This window comes from Eucyclogobius newberryi, unplaced genomic scaffold (assembly GCF_026437365.1).
Source record: "Eucyclogobius newberryi isolate DKJ021-1_F unplaced genomic scaffold, fEucNew1.0.hap1 SCAF_13, whole genome shotgun sequence".
Taxonomy (NCBI): Eukaryota; Metazoa; Chordata; class Actinopteri; order Gobiiformes; family Gobiidae; genus Eucyclogobius; species Eucyclogobius newberryi.
In genome coordinates this window covers 13,584,677-13,606,636 of record NW_027315757.1, presented here as the reverse complement: position 1 = coordinate 13,606,636, position 21,960 = coordinate 13,584,677, and the positions used below count along the sequence as shown (strand labels likewise).

At 44.8% G+C, this 21,960-nt stretch overlaps 1 protein-coding gene across 6 annotated transcripts in view; it reads left to right on the top strand.

The window, feature by feature from the left end:
* Positions 1-21,960, top strand: part of rbfox3a (RNA binding fox-1 homolog 3a) — an 867,097-nt gene that overhangs the window by 351,017 nt on the left and 494,120 nt on the right. For all 6 annotated transcript variants that reach the window (XM_072442658.1, XM_072442656.1, XM_072442661.1 and 3 more), the window contains one exon: positions 817-900. In XM_072442658.1, coding sequence (XP_072298759.1) covers positions 879-900 — 22 coding nt within the window. In that variant the 5' untranslated portion in view covers positions 817-878. The remainder of the gene's footprint in view (positions 1-816; positions 901-21,960) is intronic.

The following is a 21,960-nucleotide window of genomic DNA, read 5'->3' as shown; positions in this document are numbered from 1 at the left end:
ACACACACACAGTACACACACACACACACACACAGTACACACACACACACACACACACACACAGACACACAGTACACACACACACACACAGTACACACACACACACACACACACACAGTACACACACACACAGTACACACACACACACACACACACAGTACACACACACACACACACACACAGTACACACACACACACACACACACACACAGACACACAGTACACACACACACACACAGTACACACACACACACACACACACACACACATACACACACACACACACACGCAGAACATTAAAAAACTCATTAGTTGATTCATAAATGTGGAGTTTCCGTTTGAGGTTTTTCCATATTTTTTACCATAAATCTTACGTCAGCCTTTTTAGCACAGTTCATATTGTTTTTATCCAGATTTATTTGCATTTGAAGAACAAATGGATGAGACTAGTTTAGTGGCTGATTATTTTACTCCTGAGGCTTTGTGTGGAGCAGAGGTCATCCTGATTTACACGACCTTTGACCTTTGAGCTGGTTTATCCAAACACAAGCAGCTCTTTGATAAATTTGAACCATCCATCCATTTTCTACCGCTTGTTCCCTTTCGGGGTCGCGGGTGACTGGAGCCTATCCCAGTGACTTCGGGCCTTAGGCGGGGCACACCCTGGACAGTGGCCAACTTGTCGCAGGGGCACAAATTTGCAGGGTCATAAATTTGAACCTTCCAAATTAAATATGAGAAATGAATAGAATGAATTATATTGAACACAAATGTTCCTTTGCTCACATTCTAACTCTGTCGCTTCTGTGATTGCAGTCGTCCAGTGAGCTCCGGCTGCTCCGTGACTGACCAGCCCCAGCCCTGACCTTCACCCGTACATGGAGACTCCGAGCTGGGCAGGTAGGACCACCACGCCCCCTCTTCTACCGCCACCGACCCGCTTTCTGCTGTTTTACTGTGGCTGGTTTGGAAAAGCGCCTGGTCCAGAATCTCGTTGGCGACGCCTGGTCCAGAGTCTCGTTGGTGTTGACGACGCCTGGTCCAGTGTCTCGTTGGTGTAGGCGACGCCTGGTCCAGTGTCTCGTTGGCGACGCCTGGTCCAGAGTCTCGTTGGTGTTGGCGACGCCTGGTCCAGTGTCTCGTTGGCGACGCCTGGTCCAGAGTCTCGTTGGTGTTGACGACGCCTGGTCCAGAGTCTCGTTGGTGTTGACGACGCCTGGTCCAGTGTCTCGTTGGCGACGCCTGGTCCAGAGTCTCGTTGGTGTAGGCGACGCCTGGTCCAGTGTCTCGTTGGCGACGCCTGGTCCAGAGTCTCGTTGGTGTTGACGACGCCTGGTCCAGAGTCTCGTTGGTGTTGACGACGCCTGGTCCAGTGTCTCGTTGGCGACGCCTGGTCCAGAGTCTCGTTGGTGTTGGCGACGCCTGGTCCAGTGTCTCGTTGGTGTTGACGACGCCTGGTCCAGTGTCTCGTTGGCGACGCCTGGTCCAGAGTCTCGTTGGTGTTGGCGACGCCTGGTCCAGTGTCTCGTTGGTGTTGGCGACGCCTGGTCCAGTGTCTCGTTGGCAACGCCTGGTCCAGAGTCTCGTTGGCAACGCCTGGTCGAGAGTCTCGTTGGCGACGCCTAGTCCAGAGTCTCGTTGGTGTTGGCGACGCCTGGTCCAGTGTCTCGTTGGCGATGCCTGGTCCAGTGTCTCGTTGGCGACGCCTGGTCCAGTGTCTCGTTGGCAACGCCTGGTCCAGAGTCTCGTTGGTGTTGGCGACGCCTGGTCCAGTGTCTCGTTGGTGTTGGCGACGCCTGGTCCAGTGTCTCGTTGGCAACGCCTGGTCCAGAGTCTCGTTGGCAACGCCTGGTCGAGAGTCTCGTTGGCGACGCCTAGTCCAGAGTCTCGTTGGTGTTGGCGACGCCTGGTCCAGTGTCTCGTTGGCGATGCCTGGTCCAGTGTCTCGTTGGCGACGCCTGGTCCAGTGTCTCGTTGGCAACGCCTGGTCCAGTGTCTCGTTTGTGTTGGCGACATCTGGTCCAGAGTCTCGTTGGTGTTGGCGACGCCTGGTCCAGTGTCTCGTTTGTGTTGGCGACACCTGGTCCAGAGTCTCGTTTGTGTTGGCGACACCTGGTCCAGAGTCTCGTTGGTGTTGGCGACGCCTGGTCCAGTGATATTATCGTATCGCGAGTCGAGTATCGTATCGAATGGTGAGGGACCTTCTGATTCGCAGCCCTAGTTCTCATGATGTCAGAACTTTGGTGCGGTCATGGTTACGTTTTGTACAGTTATGGTTAGGGCCCGGCTTACGGTTAAGGTCTGGGCCAGGGTGAGGGCCAGGGTGAGGGTGAGGGCCAGGGTGAGGGTGAGGGCCAGGGTGAGGGTCAGGGTGAGGGTCAGGGCGAGGGCCAGTGTGAGGGTCAGGGTGAGGGTCAGGGTGAGGGTCGGGGTGAGGGTCAGGGTGAGGGCCAGGGTGAGGACCAGGGTGAGGGTCAGGGTGAGGGTCGGGGTGAGTCAGTTCAGTTTAGTTCAGTTTAGTTCAGTTTAGTTCAGTTTAGTTCAGTTTAGTTCAGTTTAGTTCAGTTTAGTTCAGTTTAGTTCACTTTAGTTCAGTTTAGTTCAGTTTAGTTCAGTTTAGTTCAGTTTAGTTCAGTTTAGTTCAGTTTAGTTCAGTTAAGTTCAGTTTAGTTCAGTTTAGTTCAGTTTAGTTCAGTTTAGTTCAGTTTAGTTAGAACGATAAGATCCAGTACAACCCAGTTTGGACAGAACGATCTGCCAATCAAAGTAGTTTCAAGCCCAACATAAAAACGACCCACCGAGCGCTCTTTTCCCCCACGCCCGTTCGGAGTTTGCAGATGAATAAACCATAAGCAGAACTGGTTATTGTAATAAACCTGACGACTGGAAACAAGTGAAACGATCAAGGTCTCATGTGCAACGAGTGTCAAAGCCACTGAAATCACGCTCTGAACGTGTCACACAGACACAAACTGCACAGTATTTCCTCTTTGGCTTTTGTGCAACTCGCTCAGGGTCGCGGCACTTGGATTCGGAAGCCTCTTATTGGCCGGATTTCGCCCTGGCGTCCCGTGCAAAACGCCGCTCGCCGCTGCAGTGCGAGTCAGAGGCGGCTCGACAGTAAAAGACTCCGACAAAAGAGGGCAGTGATAGTCTAGTTTTCCCCTCGCTCGCTCTGCAGCTGCACATAAACACACTCTGCATCTCCTATACGCTCCCTATACGCTCCCCCTATACCTCCTACCTCCTCCTCCATCTCCCTCCTTCTCCCTCCTCCTCCCTCCTTCTCACATCTCCTTCCTTCTCCCTTCTTCTCCCTCCTTCTTCCTTTTTACATCTCCTTCCTTGTCCCTCCATCTCCCTCCTTGTCCCTCCTCCTTCCTCCTTCTCACATCTCCTTCCTTCTCCCTTCTTCTCCCTCCTCCTCCCTCCTTCTCACTTTTTACATCTCCTTCCTTCTCCCTCCTTCTCCCTTTTTACATCTCCTTCCTTCTCCCTTTTTACATCTCCCTCCTTCCCCCTCCTCAATCTCCCCCCTTCTCCCTTTTTATATCTCCTTCCTTCTCCCTCCTTCTTTCTTTTTACATCTCCTTCCTTCTCCCTCCATCTCCCTCCTCCTCTCTCCTCCTCTCTCCTCCTCCCTCCTTCCTCCATCTCCTTCCTCCTTCCTCCTCCCTCCTTCCCCCTCCTCCCTCCTTTTCCCTTTTTACATCTCCCTCCTCCTCCCTCCTCCCTCTTCACATCTCCTTCCTTTTACTCTCACACGACTCGTTTGCAGAATGATTTTGGTGTGTTTTTTTTGCCCGGTTTGCATTTATTTACTACATTCGATTGAACTTTGCTCGTCGCGGATCCTCGTCATTTTATTGCAGATTTTTTATGTATATTTTTCCATTTCAGTTTCATTGGCGCTCTCTACAATCTACAGTCAATGTGTAATTACAGTAACGACGTCGTGGCTTGTTTTAAAGGGGAGACACTGCAACAGAACGACCCAAACCTGCACCGACACACGCTTTAGTGTTTCGTTTGATCCGTAGATTGACGCGGGACGAGTTCGGAGCTCGAACTGCAGCGGCTCATTTTCAAATCGTCACATATTTCGATCGGCGCGGTGTTTGACGCCATCGAAACGCTCTGGCGGCGCGGACCACCCTCGTACGGCCAATCGGCTCTCATCACCAGTTACATCTGTGCAGCGCTGCGATTACGCTCGCTCGCAGGAAGTGCTTCGACGATGCACTTCCTGCTGGAGAACTAATGATTTAGTTTAGTCGTTAGAAGTGGCTCCGAACGTTCCGTGGTTTTGTCAGATTTTACTTGTAGATTTGTATTTGTGATTCTGAGCCTGAATTTAGAAATATTTTCAGTAAGTTCTAGTTTAATTTTTTTGTATCTAATATGTCAACAAAATCCAGCTAGAAAAGTAAACCTTTTTAATTTACTGATCCTAAATATCTGCAATTTTGTCAATTTTTACAGATGAAATCGCCCTTTTTTTACCCTATTTTCCGGACTTTAAGTCGCACCTTTTTTCATAGTTTTGGCCGGGGTGTGACTTATACTTATACTTATATACTTATACTCCAGAGTGACTTATATGTGATATTATTTGTTATTTTCACACTTTCAACTGCATTTCATACTCCAGTGCGACTTATACATGTTTTTTTCTCTCTATTATGCATTTTTTGGCTGGTGCGACTTATATTCCGGAAAATACGGTAAATGAAAACGTGATGAAATACCTGTCGTGCACCTTCTTGTAGATCAGTTTTCCTCCTGCTGTTCTTTGCCTGGAACACATCTGCCGCCGTGTCGCCGGAGAGTGTGCGCGAGCGGCCCCGCCCTCACACTCGCAGCCCCGCCCTCACGCTCGCCGCCTCTATAATGTGCGAGCGGGCCCGAGCGGCGGATGACTAACCATATAGACTCTTATCCATATGCCTGCGAGCGCCCGCCGGGCCGAGACGCGGGCGCTTCGGGGACCCGCGCCGCTGCGCTCGGGGCCCTCCGCGGAGCCATAGACCAGGTGGCGGCGGCGCTCAATGGGCCCCGGGACGACGCGCTGCTCCTCCCAGCCGCGGCTCTCGGAGGGGAAGCTGGCGGCGCCTCGACCGCCGGAGAGCTGCGTTTCCATTAGGCTAATTGCAGGGTTATAGTTCTATATTATTGCGGTAATGACGGGGCCGGTCCCGGTGCAGCGGGGGGTGTGATGGCTCCCCCGTCACGCCACATTCAGACTGAGCAGAGGACCAGAGCGGAAACTTACTTCAGGAGTTGAGAGAGAGAGGAGCTTTAAGAACGGCTGAGACATGACTTGGATCGCACTTTGAGCCGTCGCCGGAGCAGAACGCTGCAGTTGTTTTGTCATTTCCGAATAACCAGGAAGTGTCGTCCGCGAAACATCTTAGTATCGTAAAAAAGCTGCAAAATGTATAGTTTCAAGCTCTAGAAACGTGTTAGCGTCAGTTTTTTACACAATAGACTGCTTTTCGACACAAAATAATGAAGATGTGCGTCTTATACTGCTGCGTATTCATTGGGTCCAGTTCATTTACGTCACAGAAAAGGCGTCACAGTTCACTACGTGGCCTGTAGTGGGCGCGTCACCCTCTCACAAGGCTTAAAGCGACAGTACGTAACATTCAGGAAGTGGCGCGTCATCGGTGCTACTTCAGACGCGTGAACATCCCCGTTTAATGTCGTACTGTGGAATATTCACAGTCAAAAGAACCGACGTGTCCATGGAAACGAGCAGAAGGATGAGTCAGGTTTGTGGAGAGGCAAGCCCGTTCAGGATAAGGTTTTTTTCCCATCCAATAAAAACACGAACTGTGAAAACACCGTACCGTATTTTCTGGACTATAAGTGGCACCTTTTTTCCTTTCACAGTTTTGGCCGGGTGCAACTTATACTTATACTTATACTTATATACTTTTACTTATACTCTGGAGCGACTTATATGTGATATTATTTGTTATTTTCACACTTGCAACTGCATTTCATACTCCAGTGCGACTTATATATGTTTTTTTTCTTCTCTATTTTGCATTTTTTGGCTGGTGCGACTTATAGTCCGCGATTTATTGTCCGGAAAATACGGTACTTTCTGTTTGGGCTAAAAGTTTAGGGCTTTGGAGAAATAACCACCAATCACAGGACGTTTTCACCGATAGTCATACAGATAAACGCTAATAACAACAGCAGTACTTACGATACTTCAGTTCAGAAGGTTTGTGTCGCTCTGCTTTTGATAGTAACATCGATTCTGACGGTCCTAAAGGTCAGCGTGTCACGTCACAGTCCTTCTACGTTCCACGCTCCTCGATGTGTCGGAGGTGAGTTTAAGGAGCGACAAACGAGCGGGAAAACGCCGCGTTTAAAGCTTTAGAAAACGACGAGCAAGAGCGACTGAGGAGGATTTATGTCGCGGGCAAACTTTCCCGCGGTTGCAAAGTGCAGCTGGCGATCGAAGTGAGCGCGCCGGAGAGCCGAGCGGGCGCCGAAATGTTGTGAAATAAGGCTTTAATCAACGGCGCGGCTGTTTACACCCAACAGGTGGCGCCGGCCTGATTTATGGACGAGCCCCGCCGCATGTGGAGCCTGTTCATTCTGCCGCGGCTAAAAACTGGCAATGTGGGGCTAATTTGTGGTAATTTGTTGCTGCTGCTATGGCGACGGGTTAAGAATGTTTATACAATCATGATATAATAAGAAAGATGAAAATGAGTTTAGCGCGCGGGTCGGCCTTGTCAAACACCGGCGCTGCTAAATGATAATTGCTCCGGCTCCGAACGGCATGAGGAGTTCAGAGGAGGCATTCTTCCACCGAGATCTAATGATGAAAATAATAAATACGGAGCGATCGTTCTTGTGTTTGGATTCAACGCGTCTTTTATGGGACGATTCCAATGTGTGGGAAACTGGAAAGCAGCGGATTAGTCTCTTAAAGTGCCTCTGACGGGTTTGTATCATGTTCTAATTCTGACTTTATTTGGTTATTTATACCTGTTGTACTTATATATGATAGTTTTACTCCAATCGGTATTTGTGGAGAAAATGTTTGAAAAAATCTGTAGAAAATGACAGGAAGTGACATCACAGCAGGGAAAGGAAATGGCATCTCACCAGGGACACAAGGTCATACAGAATTTACTCAAATAAACAACTTTTTTGACTCTAAACATATATTCAACAAAATAAAGTCGCTCTCATATATTTTTATTCGTCAAATAAAGTAATTAATCATTCGATGAGTTTTGGCCCAGTGTTTGCTGAGTAATTTACTACTGTGAACAAACAGGAAGTGAAATTATAAACCTAAAAAATGAGCTTTTCTCTGATGAAATGTTTATATAATTTTTTGCAAAATTTAAAATATATTTATCTTAACTGCGTTTCAGTTCAATGAGCCGACCGACCTGTAGGGGGCGCTTTAAATAGTTCAGTAAAGTTTAAAGGTTGCAGCAAACTTCTGAGCTTTACTTTCAAAGAATATCTCTCAAGAACAACATAGTAGTAAATAATTGAATTGTTTGCAACTATTTGAAGTACACTTTCTTGAATTGACAATTATTTCTCAATATTACCCACAATTTGCATATTCTCCTTCAAAATGGCAGCAGTAGTTTATTTATTTACATAAAAAAGCCAGTTTCATAGACTTTTTAGTCCCTGTTCTTCTAAGGACTGCCTCACTCAGCTTCAGATCTTCAGCGTGTCAGACCGTGTAGATCAAGATCAAACAAATTGGTAAATTTATTTATTTTGTGAAAATGAATCCAGTTTAAATGTAATAAATGCATCAGTGCATTCTTTGTTTTTCATATGAAGAGCCATGAATCAAGCGTCATACCAAAACGACCATCTCCCAGTGCTGTATGACGAGGTTTGAACCGGCGATGCTTTGGTTGGAGGGCATAACTGTTCCACATATTTATATCTGAATGCAGTTTTGATTTGTTTAGCTGCTCATTTAATTATTCATCTGTTTGTTTATTGAAGAGATCCGTCTCGATAATGACCCGGCGCCGGCCCAGTCGCATCGCCGCGTTGGGCCGCACATTGGGCCGCGCGTTGGGCCGCTCGCCGGGCCACATTACCGCCACGCCCGCACACTTAATGCTGTCCGCTGTTCATTGAGATGCAGTTAAAGCTTTTCTAACAAGTGGTGCTCCTCTCCGCACTGCATTACGGCGCTCCATCCATTACCCGGTGTGACTGCTGGAGCTTCCTGGGGTCCTCCGCGTGGATATGCTTTATGTATTCATATATTCATAAGCCAGTCTGCTGTTGCGGGATCTGAAACAATTTATGGCGCGAGAGGAAGAGGGAAGACGAGAGAGGAGGGGAGGAAAAAAATGATTGAAAACACGGCGCGATGAAGCAGCCAGTGTAAAGATATAAAACGGATCATGGTCAGAATGGCGATGACAACATGGCGGAAGTGTCGGCGGCGGCGGCGTGGAGGGACACTCGATTTGTCCGGCGAGAATGTGCTTTGGTTTCGTGTGTCGCAGAAAAGCACTGTAAGGACCGCCGACCCGCGTATCCTCAGGCAACCTTCCCCCGTCACCACTAACCACAGCGCACTACCATCCGACTTTCTGAGGTTTTGAACTCTTTTGACGCGCGCTTAACTCCTACACCAGATGGCGCTAAAGCTAGCTTCCATCTGCACTCTGATAAACCCAATTACAATACATCTAATATGCTTTTGAGTCCTGGATTTGGGCCTCAAAACTCCAGCCGACATGATAGATGGATACTTCATACTTGAGGAGCATTCTCGGTCCTCACGGAAAAATGGACATAAACTGAAACAACAATGGCTGGACTGACATCGTGATTACACTCGGAAAGGCAGAAAATTACATTTGAACACAATTTTAAAATGGACTATGCGTGTTTAGGACCGCGTGTTTAGGGTCTCCATGTTTAGGGTCTCCATGTTTAGGGTCTCCATGTTTAGGGTCTCCATGTTTAGGGTCTCGTGACGTGTTTGGGGTCGCGTGACGTGTTTGGGGTCGCGTGAGATGTTTGGGGTCGCGTCTTTAGGGTCTCCATGTTTAGGGTCTCCATGTTTATGGTCTCCATGTTTGAGGTCTCGTGACGTGTTTGGGGTCGCGTGACGTGTTTGGGGTCGCGTGAGATGTTTGGGGTCGCGTCTTTAGGGTCTCCATGTTTAGGGTCTCCATGTTTATGGTCTCCATGTTTGAGGTCTCGTGACGTGTTTGGGGTCGCGTGACGTGTTTGAGGTCTCGTGACGTGTTTGGGGTCTCGTGACGGGTTTGGATCCGCGTGACGTGTTTGGGGTCGCGTGTTTAGGGTCTCCATGTTTAGGGTCGCGTGACGTGTTTAGGGTTGCGTGACGTGTTTGGGGTCTCGTGACGTGTTTGGGGTCTCCATGTTTAGTCCTATGTTGAACTGGTCGTACTCTCTCTCTGTCTTGTTTTTTTTTTTTGTTTAAAAAGACTATTTTCTAGTGCATATCACACTACTGTTGTCTGAACATTTTCACGTTGAGCACAACAACAGTTTGAGGCCTAAATCACGTGATCAAGTCGTGCTTTTTAGGAACGTAACTGTCTGAATACCACAAAGTAAACGAGTAATCCGACCGGAACGCTCCAAACTAGTATTCTGAACACTTCAGGATGCCACAAACATGTTCCCGCCCCTTTATAAATTTGTTGTTCTTTGCGTTGGTGACAAACTGACCACAAACACCGTTACCTTTAACACTCGCCAGGTCACGCCAGTTATTGCATCTCCTCCGGTTTAATTCCAACATAATTCATCCACATTCCGTGACACCTGTGCGTAGACACCCAGCTCATCTCCGTGTCCGCAGTATCCCCCCGGCGACGCCTGTCAGAGCCTGAGAGTCATTAGCCTCCCATTACCTCCGGTGGCTAATGCTAACCATAACTGACCATTTGGCGCGGCTTCATTACACAGTCATGCATGTAAAGCTCGAGTCGCGGGGCCCCGGAGCCGTCACATCCAATTTCAAAAAACAGCTCGCCTTTTGCTCCCCGCCGGCCGCCTCCCCCCGCCCTCAATCCCGGCCTCGCCTTGTTTTATAAAATATGAGCTGATTAAAGCAGATTACGCACCTTGTTAGGCGGGGGCGCGGATCGGGAGGGAGCGGCGGGATTCGGGCGGCGTTTTTATTTATTTAAATTTTTTCCGTGGCCTTGCCCGACGCGCGGTTTGTTTAACGAGAACGCGCTCCCCCCGCGGGCAAAAGGCAAAAGATCAATAACGATACCGGTGAAAAATGGAAGGGAAAACAGACGAAACGGAGAGCACACCAAGGATCTCGCTCGTCCTCCAAGAAATAACAAGGAAGAAACGCGCCGTGGACGCGCGGGCTAACGCTACGGGCGCACGTGAAACACTCAGCAGCGATTAGCACGATTTAAATGAGCTTTTACCGAACGTCCGGGTCAAAACGATGGAAGTTGAGTATGGTTTTTTCCTTTCGTAAAGGAGCTAAAGAACAAAATAATACAACTTCTTCAGGACATACTCGTTAGCAAAGGTTGCGCGCGCCTCGCGAACGCGCAACTCCCCGATATCAATCACACTTAAAGATTTAGCTTCAATTTGAACAAAAAGCGGACGTCCGTATTTGACCGCATCACATTAAATCCTTTATTTTTAAATCCAAATGTATAAAAACAGCCTTAATTATGATTTAATTTCCGTTTCAACCTCGACGCCGTAAACACATGTAGTTTTTTTTGTAGATTTTAGCCTCCGCCGTCTGATTTAGTCTCATGTACGCGATAACGAGAGCCGCGCAAAGGAATGCTGCATTGTTTTTTGTGAGTAAAAGGGGGAGTGAAGCCACTGTTGGGGGACGATGACTGACGGGCGGTAAACGGAGCATCTGTTGTGTCTTCACCGTTCGCTTTTCACAGTTAAAGACAATATCTCTAACGATGAGACGCAAACGATTCAAGAGCCTGTTCAGGTGTTGTCGTATTCAGTCTTTCTGTTGTCGTGGGCTTAGCGTTTAGCATTTTTAGCGCACGTTAATCGTTTTGTTAATCATCAATAGTGCCATAGTCAACCAAAATATCTTTAACTTAGGCCGTAGTTATTTTATTACTTGGTTTACTGATTTTTAAATGAAATATATTGAACTGGCGGACGAAATATAAATATAATTTCAATTTCAAAACATTTTTTTTTCCGGGTTTCCCTAAAACGGACCAGGAGGAGGAGGGGAGGGGGGAGGGGAGGGGAGGGGGGGAGGGGCGCAGGTGAGTGTAACAGTAGATTTAGTGTGTTTTACATTGGTAGAACTGACGCTTCGAAGTGTGCACCCTTATTCACGGCAAAACGCGTTGAAGAAAACGTGGTAAACGGGTTTAAAATGTATATTTGCGATATAAAGGCGCGCAGCAGACATGGAAACGGGCTTGCGCGCTCCCGCCGGGACCGCGTCACGCTTCACGTGCTCTTATCTTTTAACTTAATACCGCTTTTTATATTTAATTTAATGCTATTTTGCGTTATATTGTATAAATCAATCATCTAAGTGCGGCGGATCCGTAAACAAAGTAATAAAATAACCGCGGCCTTATTATCATTATATTATTATGAAAAGGATGTTTATGTACCACAGCAGTAAAATCCAGTAAAATATTTGTAATTGTGTGAATTCTCGTGTTGTTGTGGTTTGTTTGTTCCCATTATCCACATACTTAGTATTAACATTAAAGTGCCCCCTACAGGTCGGACCACGCATTGAACTACAAAACTGTTGAGACAAATATATTTCATGTTTTGCAAAAAATTATACAAACTTTGTCCCAGTAAAGCAATTTTTTCATGTTATTATTATTTCACCTCCTTTTTGTAATTGATGACATCACAGTAGGAAATTACCCAGCGACCACCAGTTTGGGCCAAAAATGTCACCATGTTTTTAATTTGACAGATAAAATATATTACAGCAACTTTAATGTGTTGAATTAACATTTAGAGGGTCAAAAAATGAGTGTATTAAGTGTAAATAATGCTTAAACCTGGTGTGATGTCACTTCCTGTTATTTTCTACACATTTTTCAACGTTTTCTTCACAAATACCTGCTCGATTGGTGTAAAACTATAATTCATGAGTACAACAGGTACAGATACACCAAATAAAGTCAAAATTAGACAATCATACAAACCTGTCAGAGGCACTTTAATAGTTCTGAGACCTTTTGACGAACTTCGTCAGCCAATCACAGCCACAGAACAAACTCATATTCACGATTGATTTGATGCGTTTGACGGTTGATTTAACTCCACTTTCCTCCACGTTTCTGCTGCGTCGTTTTGCCTTTCGCAGCGTTCTCAAAAATGCTCAAACCCGCAGTATTTGAAGTGGGCTGTTTTATTTTATTTTTTTCCCAAGTTACACTCGTTTCGAACATAAATATTTAAAATTTTACAAAGCTGGCAATAAACCCCGAACCACCTTTCGCACAGTTTTTTACTGCCGCAATATCCCCCCTCGCTCCGGCGCAAAGGGAGATTTAGATGCTCGGGCTTTTTACTGATTCCACTGTGTGAAGTCTCTGCAGAAGTTTTCCGCGGATACGACTCGTACTTCAGCTCGTTATTCGATCAGAGAGTTTAGGTGACACGTAATGAGAACTACACTTTTAATAGCCTTATTAAAGCATGAACAAAGATTTAATTCATAATGAACAACTTCATTAAAACGATGACCATAAACTATAATTAAGTCGTTTCTAAGCCTTTTCTTAAGAAGAAATAAAGTTTGTTGTGACAAAAGCACCAGTTATAAATCAATAGTTCATATTCTTGTTGCATTTGAAGACTTTATGTGATGTAGAGTTCCAGAATTGTGGGATTTGTTTTATAATATCACTTTTAGACTCAACAATCAAACTCAAAACAAACAAATCTGACAGAAAATGGACAAAAATGTACTTTTATTTTGGATTTAATCTGCTTTAACTCTTCTTTTCTTTGAATGACACTCACTTATTTTCCGATTATATTCTTAACTTATTCTATGTTCTGGGTTTTAATGTTATTATCATGTTTTTTAATGTTCGTTTTTGCTGTTTTATGTTCTAACAAACTCACAAAAGAGCAGACAGTACAGTCCAGGTTGTGTTTTCTCGAATCAGATTGACTTTTTTCCGGCGAGGTGGTTCTCATCGTCCTAAAAATGTGACACAAATCCGCTTCATGTGTGAACGCAGCAGCGGCGAAGTGTCTGGCGAAGTGTCCGGCGAAGTGTCCGGCGTGGGGCAGGAACAGGAAGTCAGATGATGTTCAGCGTCACATTTACGCCTCGTGTCACATTTGAACAAGAACCTTCAGACGCTGACGACCAGGTCATGAGCAACCTAAGGCGGAGCTACAGTCGCAAATGTTCAAATCCAGATGTGTAAATATGAATATATGAATATGAACGACTCGACTCCAACGATTTGACCCGATGTAGATGTTTGGGCGAGTGTCTCTTTTACACGCGCTCACCTGCCCTAACGTCCAAACAGAACGACGTGTTTGGAATAAATGCATGATGTGGAGGCAGCGTCTCTCCCTCTCTCCCTCGCTCTCTCCTTCCCTCTCTCACTGTTGTGTGACTCTGCGTTAACCCTCCACTATTTTCTTCCACCCCTTTCAGCCTCCCTCTCCTCTCCATCCTCTGTACTCTCCTCTCCATCCTCTCCCTCTCCTCATCCCACTCTCCTCTCCCCCCTCTTCTTCCTCTCTCCTTTCCCTCCTTCCTCCCTCTCTCCAGTATGACACCCCTGGATCTTGTTGTAGCACCTCCAGAGCCTGCGCGGCGGCGGCGGTGAAAGAGACGTCCACATGTGAATAAAAAGGTGCTGTAGTGGAAAACAGCCTTAGCTTCTCCCTCTTCAGGTGTTTGGCCTTTCGGAATCTGTCCCTCGCTCTTCAAACGCACGTCTTCATGTTCGGGGAAAGGTCGAGAAGCGCTGGTCCACCCGCGCAGTTAGCAAGATGCTGTTAGCATGGCCCTGTTAGCAAGACGCTGTTTTTCATCCACATAAAATAGACGAGGTGTCATTTTTGTGGTAACACTTTGTGGTAAAGTGCACATATTATTCCAAATTAGACCTTTTTTTTTCACTTTTGACAATGTTTTGATATTGATCGCTGGAGTCGCGTTGGGTTTAAGTCCAGCTTCTCCGCTCTTTCTTTGAGCCTAGAAAGTTTCATTTAAATGTGTCAGATTGCCGTGTATCGTATGTTGCTTCACGTGTGTCTTTGCGTTTCGCCGCATCTAGAGTCACTTCCTCATTAGACTCATTTCTCCGTGAATATGAGTCTGATTGTTATGAAACACACAGCATTTGGAGCTTAAAATATAGAAAATACGATGTGTCCCTTCGACAGTGACCGCTGCTCACTGTCGTCTTCTTCTACAGTGTGTCAAATGCTTGCGCTTCTTGCTACGTTGCCCCCTGGTGGCCAGTAAAATATATATCAATTAGACGCACCGCTGTAATAACCGCAGGGTTCAAAGCGTGGGAAAAAAGTAGTGGCTTAAAGTGCGGTAACTTTTCTTTATTTCCCCATGACAATTCCCTCTGCTGCCTGTAGATGGAGTGCAAACACCAAATACTCATGAGGGAATGCCTGACTGAAAGAATGTTATGTGTATTTGTATCAGAAAAATGTTTGGACTGGCATTAATCCAGAACAATCACCCAAAACAGAAAACAGATCATGACAAAAGGAAGTTGTTCTGGAGCATTCGAAGTTCCACCTGAGCTTTTTGCCGAGCTTGAGTCGTTCACACAGTGTGTTCTTGTCATCTCGTTATTCTGTAAACTTCATCAAGATCTTGTTTGGTTTTGGTGCGATTCCCATTCACATTCTGCTCTGAGCGATCGGAACATAAAACATCCTGATCCCGAACGACCACGATCAGTCTAATGTGGGAGTAAATGCTCTTTTTCAGGCACGACCCTCAAACATGAGAAAACACCTGCACAAAACGTTCATGTCATTTCATTATAGAACATGTGAGTCCATTTTATGACAAGAAAAATAGATAAACATTCCCAAAAAACAATAGAAGCTCTAGAGATTATAGTGTATCGTGCCCTGTCCCTGTCTCAAATAAACTAACAACATAAACTATACGTCTCTCTCACTGACAATTTTTTTTTTTTTTTAATCTACAAAAAAAGTTCAAGTTCTTGTCTTCTGCAGGTTTAGAAAAGAAGAAGAAGAAACTATAGATCTCACGTGAACAGAACAGGTTTTTGCAGTAGTCGAGCTGTTTTCATTTATTTATTCATATTTCCTTTTATTTTATTTCTCTCGATTTGTGTACGTAAATTTTAAGGGGCACCAACCAATTATAGGATCAGAAATGGGCTGAATTATTTTGAGTCAAAGCACAATTGATCAATGATGATTCTAAAGTGTTTTACGTCTGTTTATTTTATGTATTTGAACTCTTTTGTATATAAGTGTGTGTAAATGTGTGTATATGTTACTAGAGACAGTATCTTTGCCTACCCGACACATCCACGTCTCTAAAAACATAAATCCGAGCCTGTTTCTGCTAAACTGACAGACGACATGAACGCACCAGTTTTCACTTCTCTCGTTTGTATTCCGTGTATTCTTTGTGGACTTCTTCCACTTTCGCACGTATGTTTCAAATCACGTTCTTGTGGGAAATTAACGCTGCGTGGTAACAACGGCCCAAATCCTCTCTTCCTCCTCCAACGTTCCATCGATTCATACACACATTCAAATGATTGCCTTTTAGTCATTTGGAGCCGGCTTTCTTCTCCCTTCAGGCCCCTCCCCCCCACAAGAAAAAAAAATAAACAAAAAATACGGGATGCGCCGGGAGAGAGAAAAAGGGAGAGCTGTGTCTTTAAAAGCGAGATGGAGTGAGCGAACGATGGCGGCGCGGATTCTGCTGACGACGGGACTTTGGTTCAGAGCATCCCCATTAGAGGGAGCCATAAATCCTGAGCTCTCCAGGCCTGGCTGTGTCAGCAGTCCACTGAATGAATTGATTTTAAACGCCGCGGAAAAAAAAGAGAGAGGGAGGGAGAGAACAAGAGGAAGAGAGAGAGGGGGGAGATGAGGGAGAGAGGAGAGAGAGAGGGAGAAAGAGAGGAGGGAGAGAGAGAGGGAGAAAGGGGGAGAGAGGTGGGAGGGGAGAGAGAGAGAGAGAGAGGGAGAAAGAGAGGAGGGAGAGAGAGAGGGAGAAAGGGGGAGAGAGGTGGGAGGGGAGAGAGAGAGGGGGAGAGAGAGATACAGAGGCGGAAGAGAGAGGGAGGTAACAAGAAGGAGAGAGTGAGAGATGGAGGGAGGGAGAGGAGGGGGGAGAGGGGGGATAGAGAGAGAGTGGGGAGAGAGGGAGGGAACAAGAAGGAGAGAGTGAGAGAGAGAGAGAGAGAGAGAGAGAGAGAGAGAGAGAGAGAGAGAGAGAGAGAGAGAGAGAGAGTGTGTGACTATTTGATTCCAGAGCTTCTCTGTTGGAAAAGTGGGAGGAGTGAAGTGAAGTGGACGACCAAAACTGTCGCCGAATCTACCGACCGGCGCGTCTCAAACTGCGGAGCAGGGACGGTCACTTGTTCACGTCATTCGTGCTCGTGGACGGATCGTGTCTTATCGCTCTGGAGAGACGGCCTCGCATAGATCTGACTGGGTTCTGTTTATTTATATGAAATAGGACGAAAATATTGTACAAAAGCTGCTAAAAAGGCACAAAGAAAACACACTAAACGTTACAAGACTTTAAACATCAAAGCTGACGGACACAGACACACAAGTTTGTCCACAGATCTGACACGTTACAGAGAAAACTGAGATTATTTGCAGTAAGAGCTCGAGAAAAGACCATAAAACACACACACATTACTGTCCCCTCTCACCCCTCCCACTCCTCCCACTCCTCTCATTGGTCAGTCTTGTCATGTTCTTAGTGAGAGACACATGGATTTAACCAATCAATACTTGACATTTGAGAAACTGTAACTTGTGACTGAGCCCGGTGGAGTTTGCATGTTCTACCCGTGTCGCGTCAGGGTGGGGTTTCCCGTGACACGCCCATTTTGGCTAATGGTCCAATGGGGTTAGTTAGTTTGTTTAGTGTGTGTGTGTGTGTCGGACTGCAGGTGGCGCTGTCTTTAGCCGGCAGAGGCAGGACGACGACGCCACCTACAGTTCTGTGTTATAAAAGTGTTATAAACATGTTATAAAAGTGTTATAAAAGCATTAAAAGCGATATAAAAGTGTTATAAATGTGTTATAAAAGTGTTATAAATGTGGTAATCATGGTTTAGAGGGACGTATCGTGTAAAACCTTTCTAAGCTCTCGTATTGCGATTTTGGCGGCTCGATGAGGCAGGGGATAGCTCTGTTTTCACCTGCCCCCTATCCCCGCCCACTGCTCCGCCCTCTTTCCCTCGGTTTTAACATGTTTTCTGAAGTTTACGTAAGAGTTTTGAGCAGGAAGAAGGCGTTCCTGATATCGAGCGAAATGTAAAATAACGATTGACTTATGTTAGAGTGAATATATAGTACATACATGAAGAAAACACGACATACAGTGTGTAATTCTAAGGGAAATGCGAGCACAGAGCGACATAAAAAGACAAACCTGAACAAATGCGTGTTTCTTCTCTGCTTTATTTGATAGTATCTGAGCAAAGATGTGTCGTAAAAACTGTGCAGCGCCATTTGAATTTCAAATGTCCGCGGCAAAAATTATGTATGTATCTGCAGCTGTGCGGCCGAAACACGCTGTAAAATATAATGAGCAATGTGTATGTTTGCGGAGCCGAGATCTGACGGCTCTGACTTTATTGTGTCTATTTATTTATTTGTTTTTATCATTTATTCATGCGGCGACACCTCCGTTTTATGGATGAATTCATACGAAGAGACGGAAATGAGATGATTATTATTATTATCATCGTCATTATTATTATGATGAGTTGAAAACACATGAGATCTGACTTTAGTGTGAGACGACTTTCTGTAGTTTTTACACAAACCATGATGTGACAAAAACTGGACTAAAATACAGTATTTTTCGGACTATAAGTCACACATTTTTTCATAGTTTTGGCCGACTTATACTTATACTTATAGTTATACTCCGGAGTGATTTATATATGTTTTTTCCTCTCTGTTATGAATTTTTTGACCTTTGCGACTTATACTCCGGAAAATACGGTACTGATGATTTAAGTCCAATACCACGTAATGCCAAGTTTCGCAATATCGATCTGATACCGATACCAATATTTTTTCTTTTTCTTTTAAATTCAAATGCTTAAAATAATTTGCATATGTGAAAAATAAACTGTCTTTTTCAAAGTTTAGTTCATTAATTTGTGCATTAATAAAGAATAAAAAATACACTGAATAGATGCTTTCAGATCATTTCAATCTACAGTCCTCGAAACACACAATACACACAATGTACAAACACACTAATTCGGTGTAATCACATATACATAAGTACCGTTTTTTCACACCTTTTTCCATACTTATACTCCAGTGCGACTTATACTCCGAAAAATACGGTAGTACCCACTGTGTGTTTAGAGTTTAGTAACGTTATTTTCTACATTTTGAAATACTGCATATGTACTAATGTCGACAGCTCTGTTTTGTCCAGAATAGTTGTTAAAAGTATTTGCATGTTTTATAGGCGTCAACAGTTTGTTCCGTCCTGATTGGCCGAGGGCAGTTTCTCTTTTAGGTATGTTACTTTGCTCCTCCTACTTTGCTCCTCCTGCGTGTGGGAGGAGCCAAGCTGTTGAAAGCGTAATTGAACTCTGGAGTGGCGTAAGATTGAGTGTTTCATATCTCAATATTTCAGTCTCGATATCGATAACTTATTGAATTATTCCTATTTCCTGTATTCCCGTCGTTACTGCTTGATTAGAGTTATGTTAATGAAGCGGTCGCTGGTCTTTATGAAGGTGCCGTTATCATAAAGTGTCTGGCGCTTTCACAAGTCAGCTCGCATGTGAAGAAGAAGAAGTTGAAGTTGAGTCATCCCCCTCTCTGCCACAGCGCCTCGGCCCCCCGCGGCGCCCCCTGCAGGTGGGGGTCCGCTGGAGGTCGACCCCATGTTGCTGCTCTGCTCTCTTTGAGGTCAGGGCTGGAAGAGCCGGAGTCAAAACCAGGAATATAAGAGCGTTAGTGTGTTTTCCCAGCGACCGAGACGCAGCGCCAAAGAAACGCTTCTGATTCGCAGGTTAACGAGAGGTTAAAGACACGCCCCCTCATGACCCTTCACTTGAAAATATCATAATCAATTCTAAACATTAGGCATTTGCTAAAATATACAAATGATGAATGCATTTGGTGATACAGTAGCGAGTATTTCATTTTTTTGTATGTTTTAATACATTATTTTGTCACAGCTACAATTGTGTTAGAGAAAGGAAATGGAAATATTCACTTTTTTGATGATTATGACCTTCGTTTATTCATTTTCACAACATAAAAAACAAGTTAAACAAACACACACGATTAAACATTCAATAAAACATTCATTAAAATAAGAAATAAAATACATAAAACACATAGGAAATTGGATAAAATTATACAAAACAAGAGCGTTTGTGTTTAATTCAAACCAGTGATTTGAATTCATTTAAAGGCGTAAAATCATTTAATTTAAAAGTCCACAAACAGAAATGTGTTGTCTCGATGCAGCTGTGGTTTAAAAACGTCTCGGTTGATGCACGCTCGATCTGGTGTTCATAAAACGTGATAAATAATCGTTTAAACTTCTAAAACGAGCTTGAAAGACAAACTAGTGGTGAGTTCTGTAATGACCGTTAGAGCTGAAAAACAGACGATTCAAACGAGTGTATTTGACATTAAACATGTGCAGATTGTGCTTTAATGAACAATCGATGTATCCGTGTCTTAAATATTGACATATCGCAGGTTATTTCCTCGTGTGGCTCACGCGCTGAGGCTCGTTCCACAGAACAAAGCTTCACACGGGAACTTCAAACGGCGACGCGCTTCCCAAATCGATCATTCTATTTCGGCGAGCGGCGCACAATGGACGGAAGTGACGGTTTTGCTGAATGCCTCGCGGCCTGCGGGACAAAGCGAGCGCTATCGGCGAACCTCGCCCAGCCGCGGTCGTGCCTAAACAAATCCATAAGTCATCTTTTTATTGTGGCGCCGTCTTTTGTTGCGAACGCATAATCTTACATTCCACGCGGCGCTTGTTCCGCGCAGACGCTAATTTTCCCTGGCGCTCGCCGTTATTTCTGCACAAGAGAAATGAGACGTATCGTAAAAGAGAGAAAGAAAGAAAGAAGAGAGAGAGAGCGAGAGGAAGAGGCGCCATTTGAAATTCAAATGTGCGGGTTCTGAAATTGATGTATGTGTTTATTCATTTACGATGGACGATGGTGTGTGCGCCTCCCCACATGACCGGGCGGGGCGAGGGGAGAGAGTGAGTGGAGGGTGAGGGGAGAGTGAAAGGAGGGAAGGGTGAGGAAGAGGGTGAAGGTTCCACTCTCCCTCTTCCGCCGCAGACTTCACTGTTTATGTCCTTCATGTCTTTGAGAACGAGAAGCCGAAATGTGGACAAACTCTTTATGTTTCACCTGGAACTCACAGTGCTTCCTACACGACTCGCTGAACTAAAGCGCAGTTAAGATAAATATATTTAGAATTTAGCTAAAAATTATAAAAAATGTTGTCACAGAATAGCACGGTTTTTTTACTCATCTAATAAATGAAAATACATGAGAGCGACTTTATTTTGTGTTGAATTAATGTTTAGAGTTAAAAAAGTTGTGTAAATTCTGCAGAAACTTTGACTGGAATGAGTGTCCCTGCAGTGATGTCACTTCCTGTATGAGTGTCCCTGGTGTGATGTCACTTCCTGTATGAGTGTCCCTGCAGTGATGTCACTTCCTGTATGAGTGTCCCTGCAGTCATGTCACTTCCTGTATGAGTGTCCCTGCAGTGATGTCATTTCCTGTATGAGTGTCCCTGGTGTGATGTCACTTCCTGTCATTTTCTACAGATTTTTCAACATTTTCTCCACAAATACCTGCTCGATTGGGGTAAAACTATAATTTATAAGTATAACAGGTATAAATACACCAAATAAAGTCAAAATTAGAACATCGTAAAAACCTGTCATTGGCACTTTAACATTTGTCATCCTTAAAAATGACAACTTAAATAAATGAAATGTGTTAATTATATCCAAGACCGTGTAACTTTTGTACGTGTTTCCAGAGTTATTGGTGCTTTTTGCTGAGAGAACACGAATTCATTCAAAAGCTCAAAAATAGCTTGACAAACACGCGTTCTTGAGGGGCCATCTCTCCGCAGATCTGAGCTGTAACTTGGCCCTGACACAAGCAGAAGAGTCAAACAGCTCAATAGAAGAGACTTTAGCCCACAGAGAGACAAAGATCAGACTTTAAACTTTACAAACTTTGGACTCGACAATATTTTGACAGATTTGCACAGAAGGATTCGTTGACATCTGATTCTGAGTCCGATTTATCAAAGTTTTAACTACGAAAAAATGAGGCAATTGTCATTTTTTCAATAAGAGCTTCTTTAAAAAGACCAGATATTCAAAATCGGCTGTGTACATTTTGAATCTAATTAGACAAATCAGACGAATATGCTCCAAAAATAAGCAATTTTAGCCGTTTTTTTGCTACACATGAAATACATTGTTTGAAAAATCCTGTAATATATTATCATTACATTTATGTCGGTAAACTACAGACTTCTTCTCCTCCTCCTCCTCCTCCTCCTCCTCCTCCTCCTCCTCCTCCTCCTCCTCCTCCTCCTCCTCTTCTTCTTCTTCTTCTTCTTCTTCTTCTTCTTCTTCTTCTTCTTCTTCTTCTTCTTCTTCTTCTTCTTCTTCTTCTTCTTCTTCTCCTTCTCCTTCTCCTTCTCCTTCTC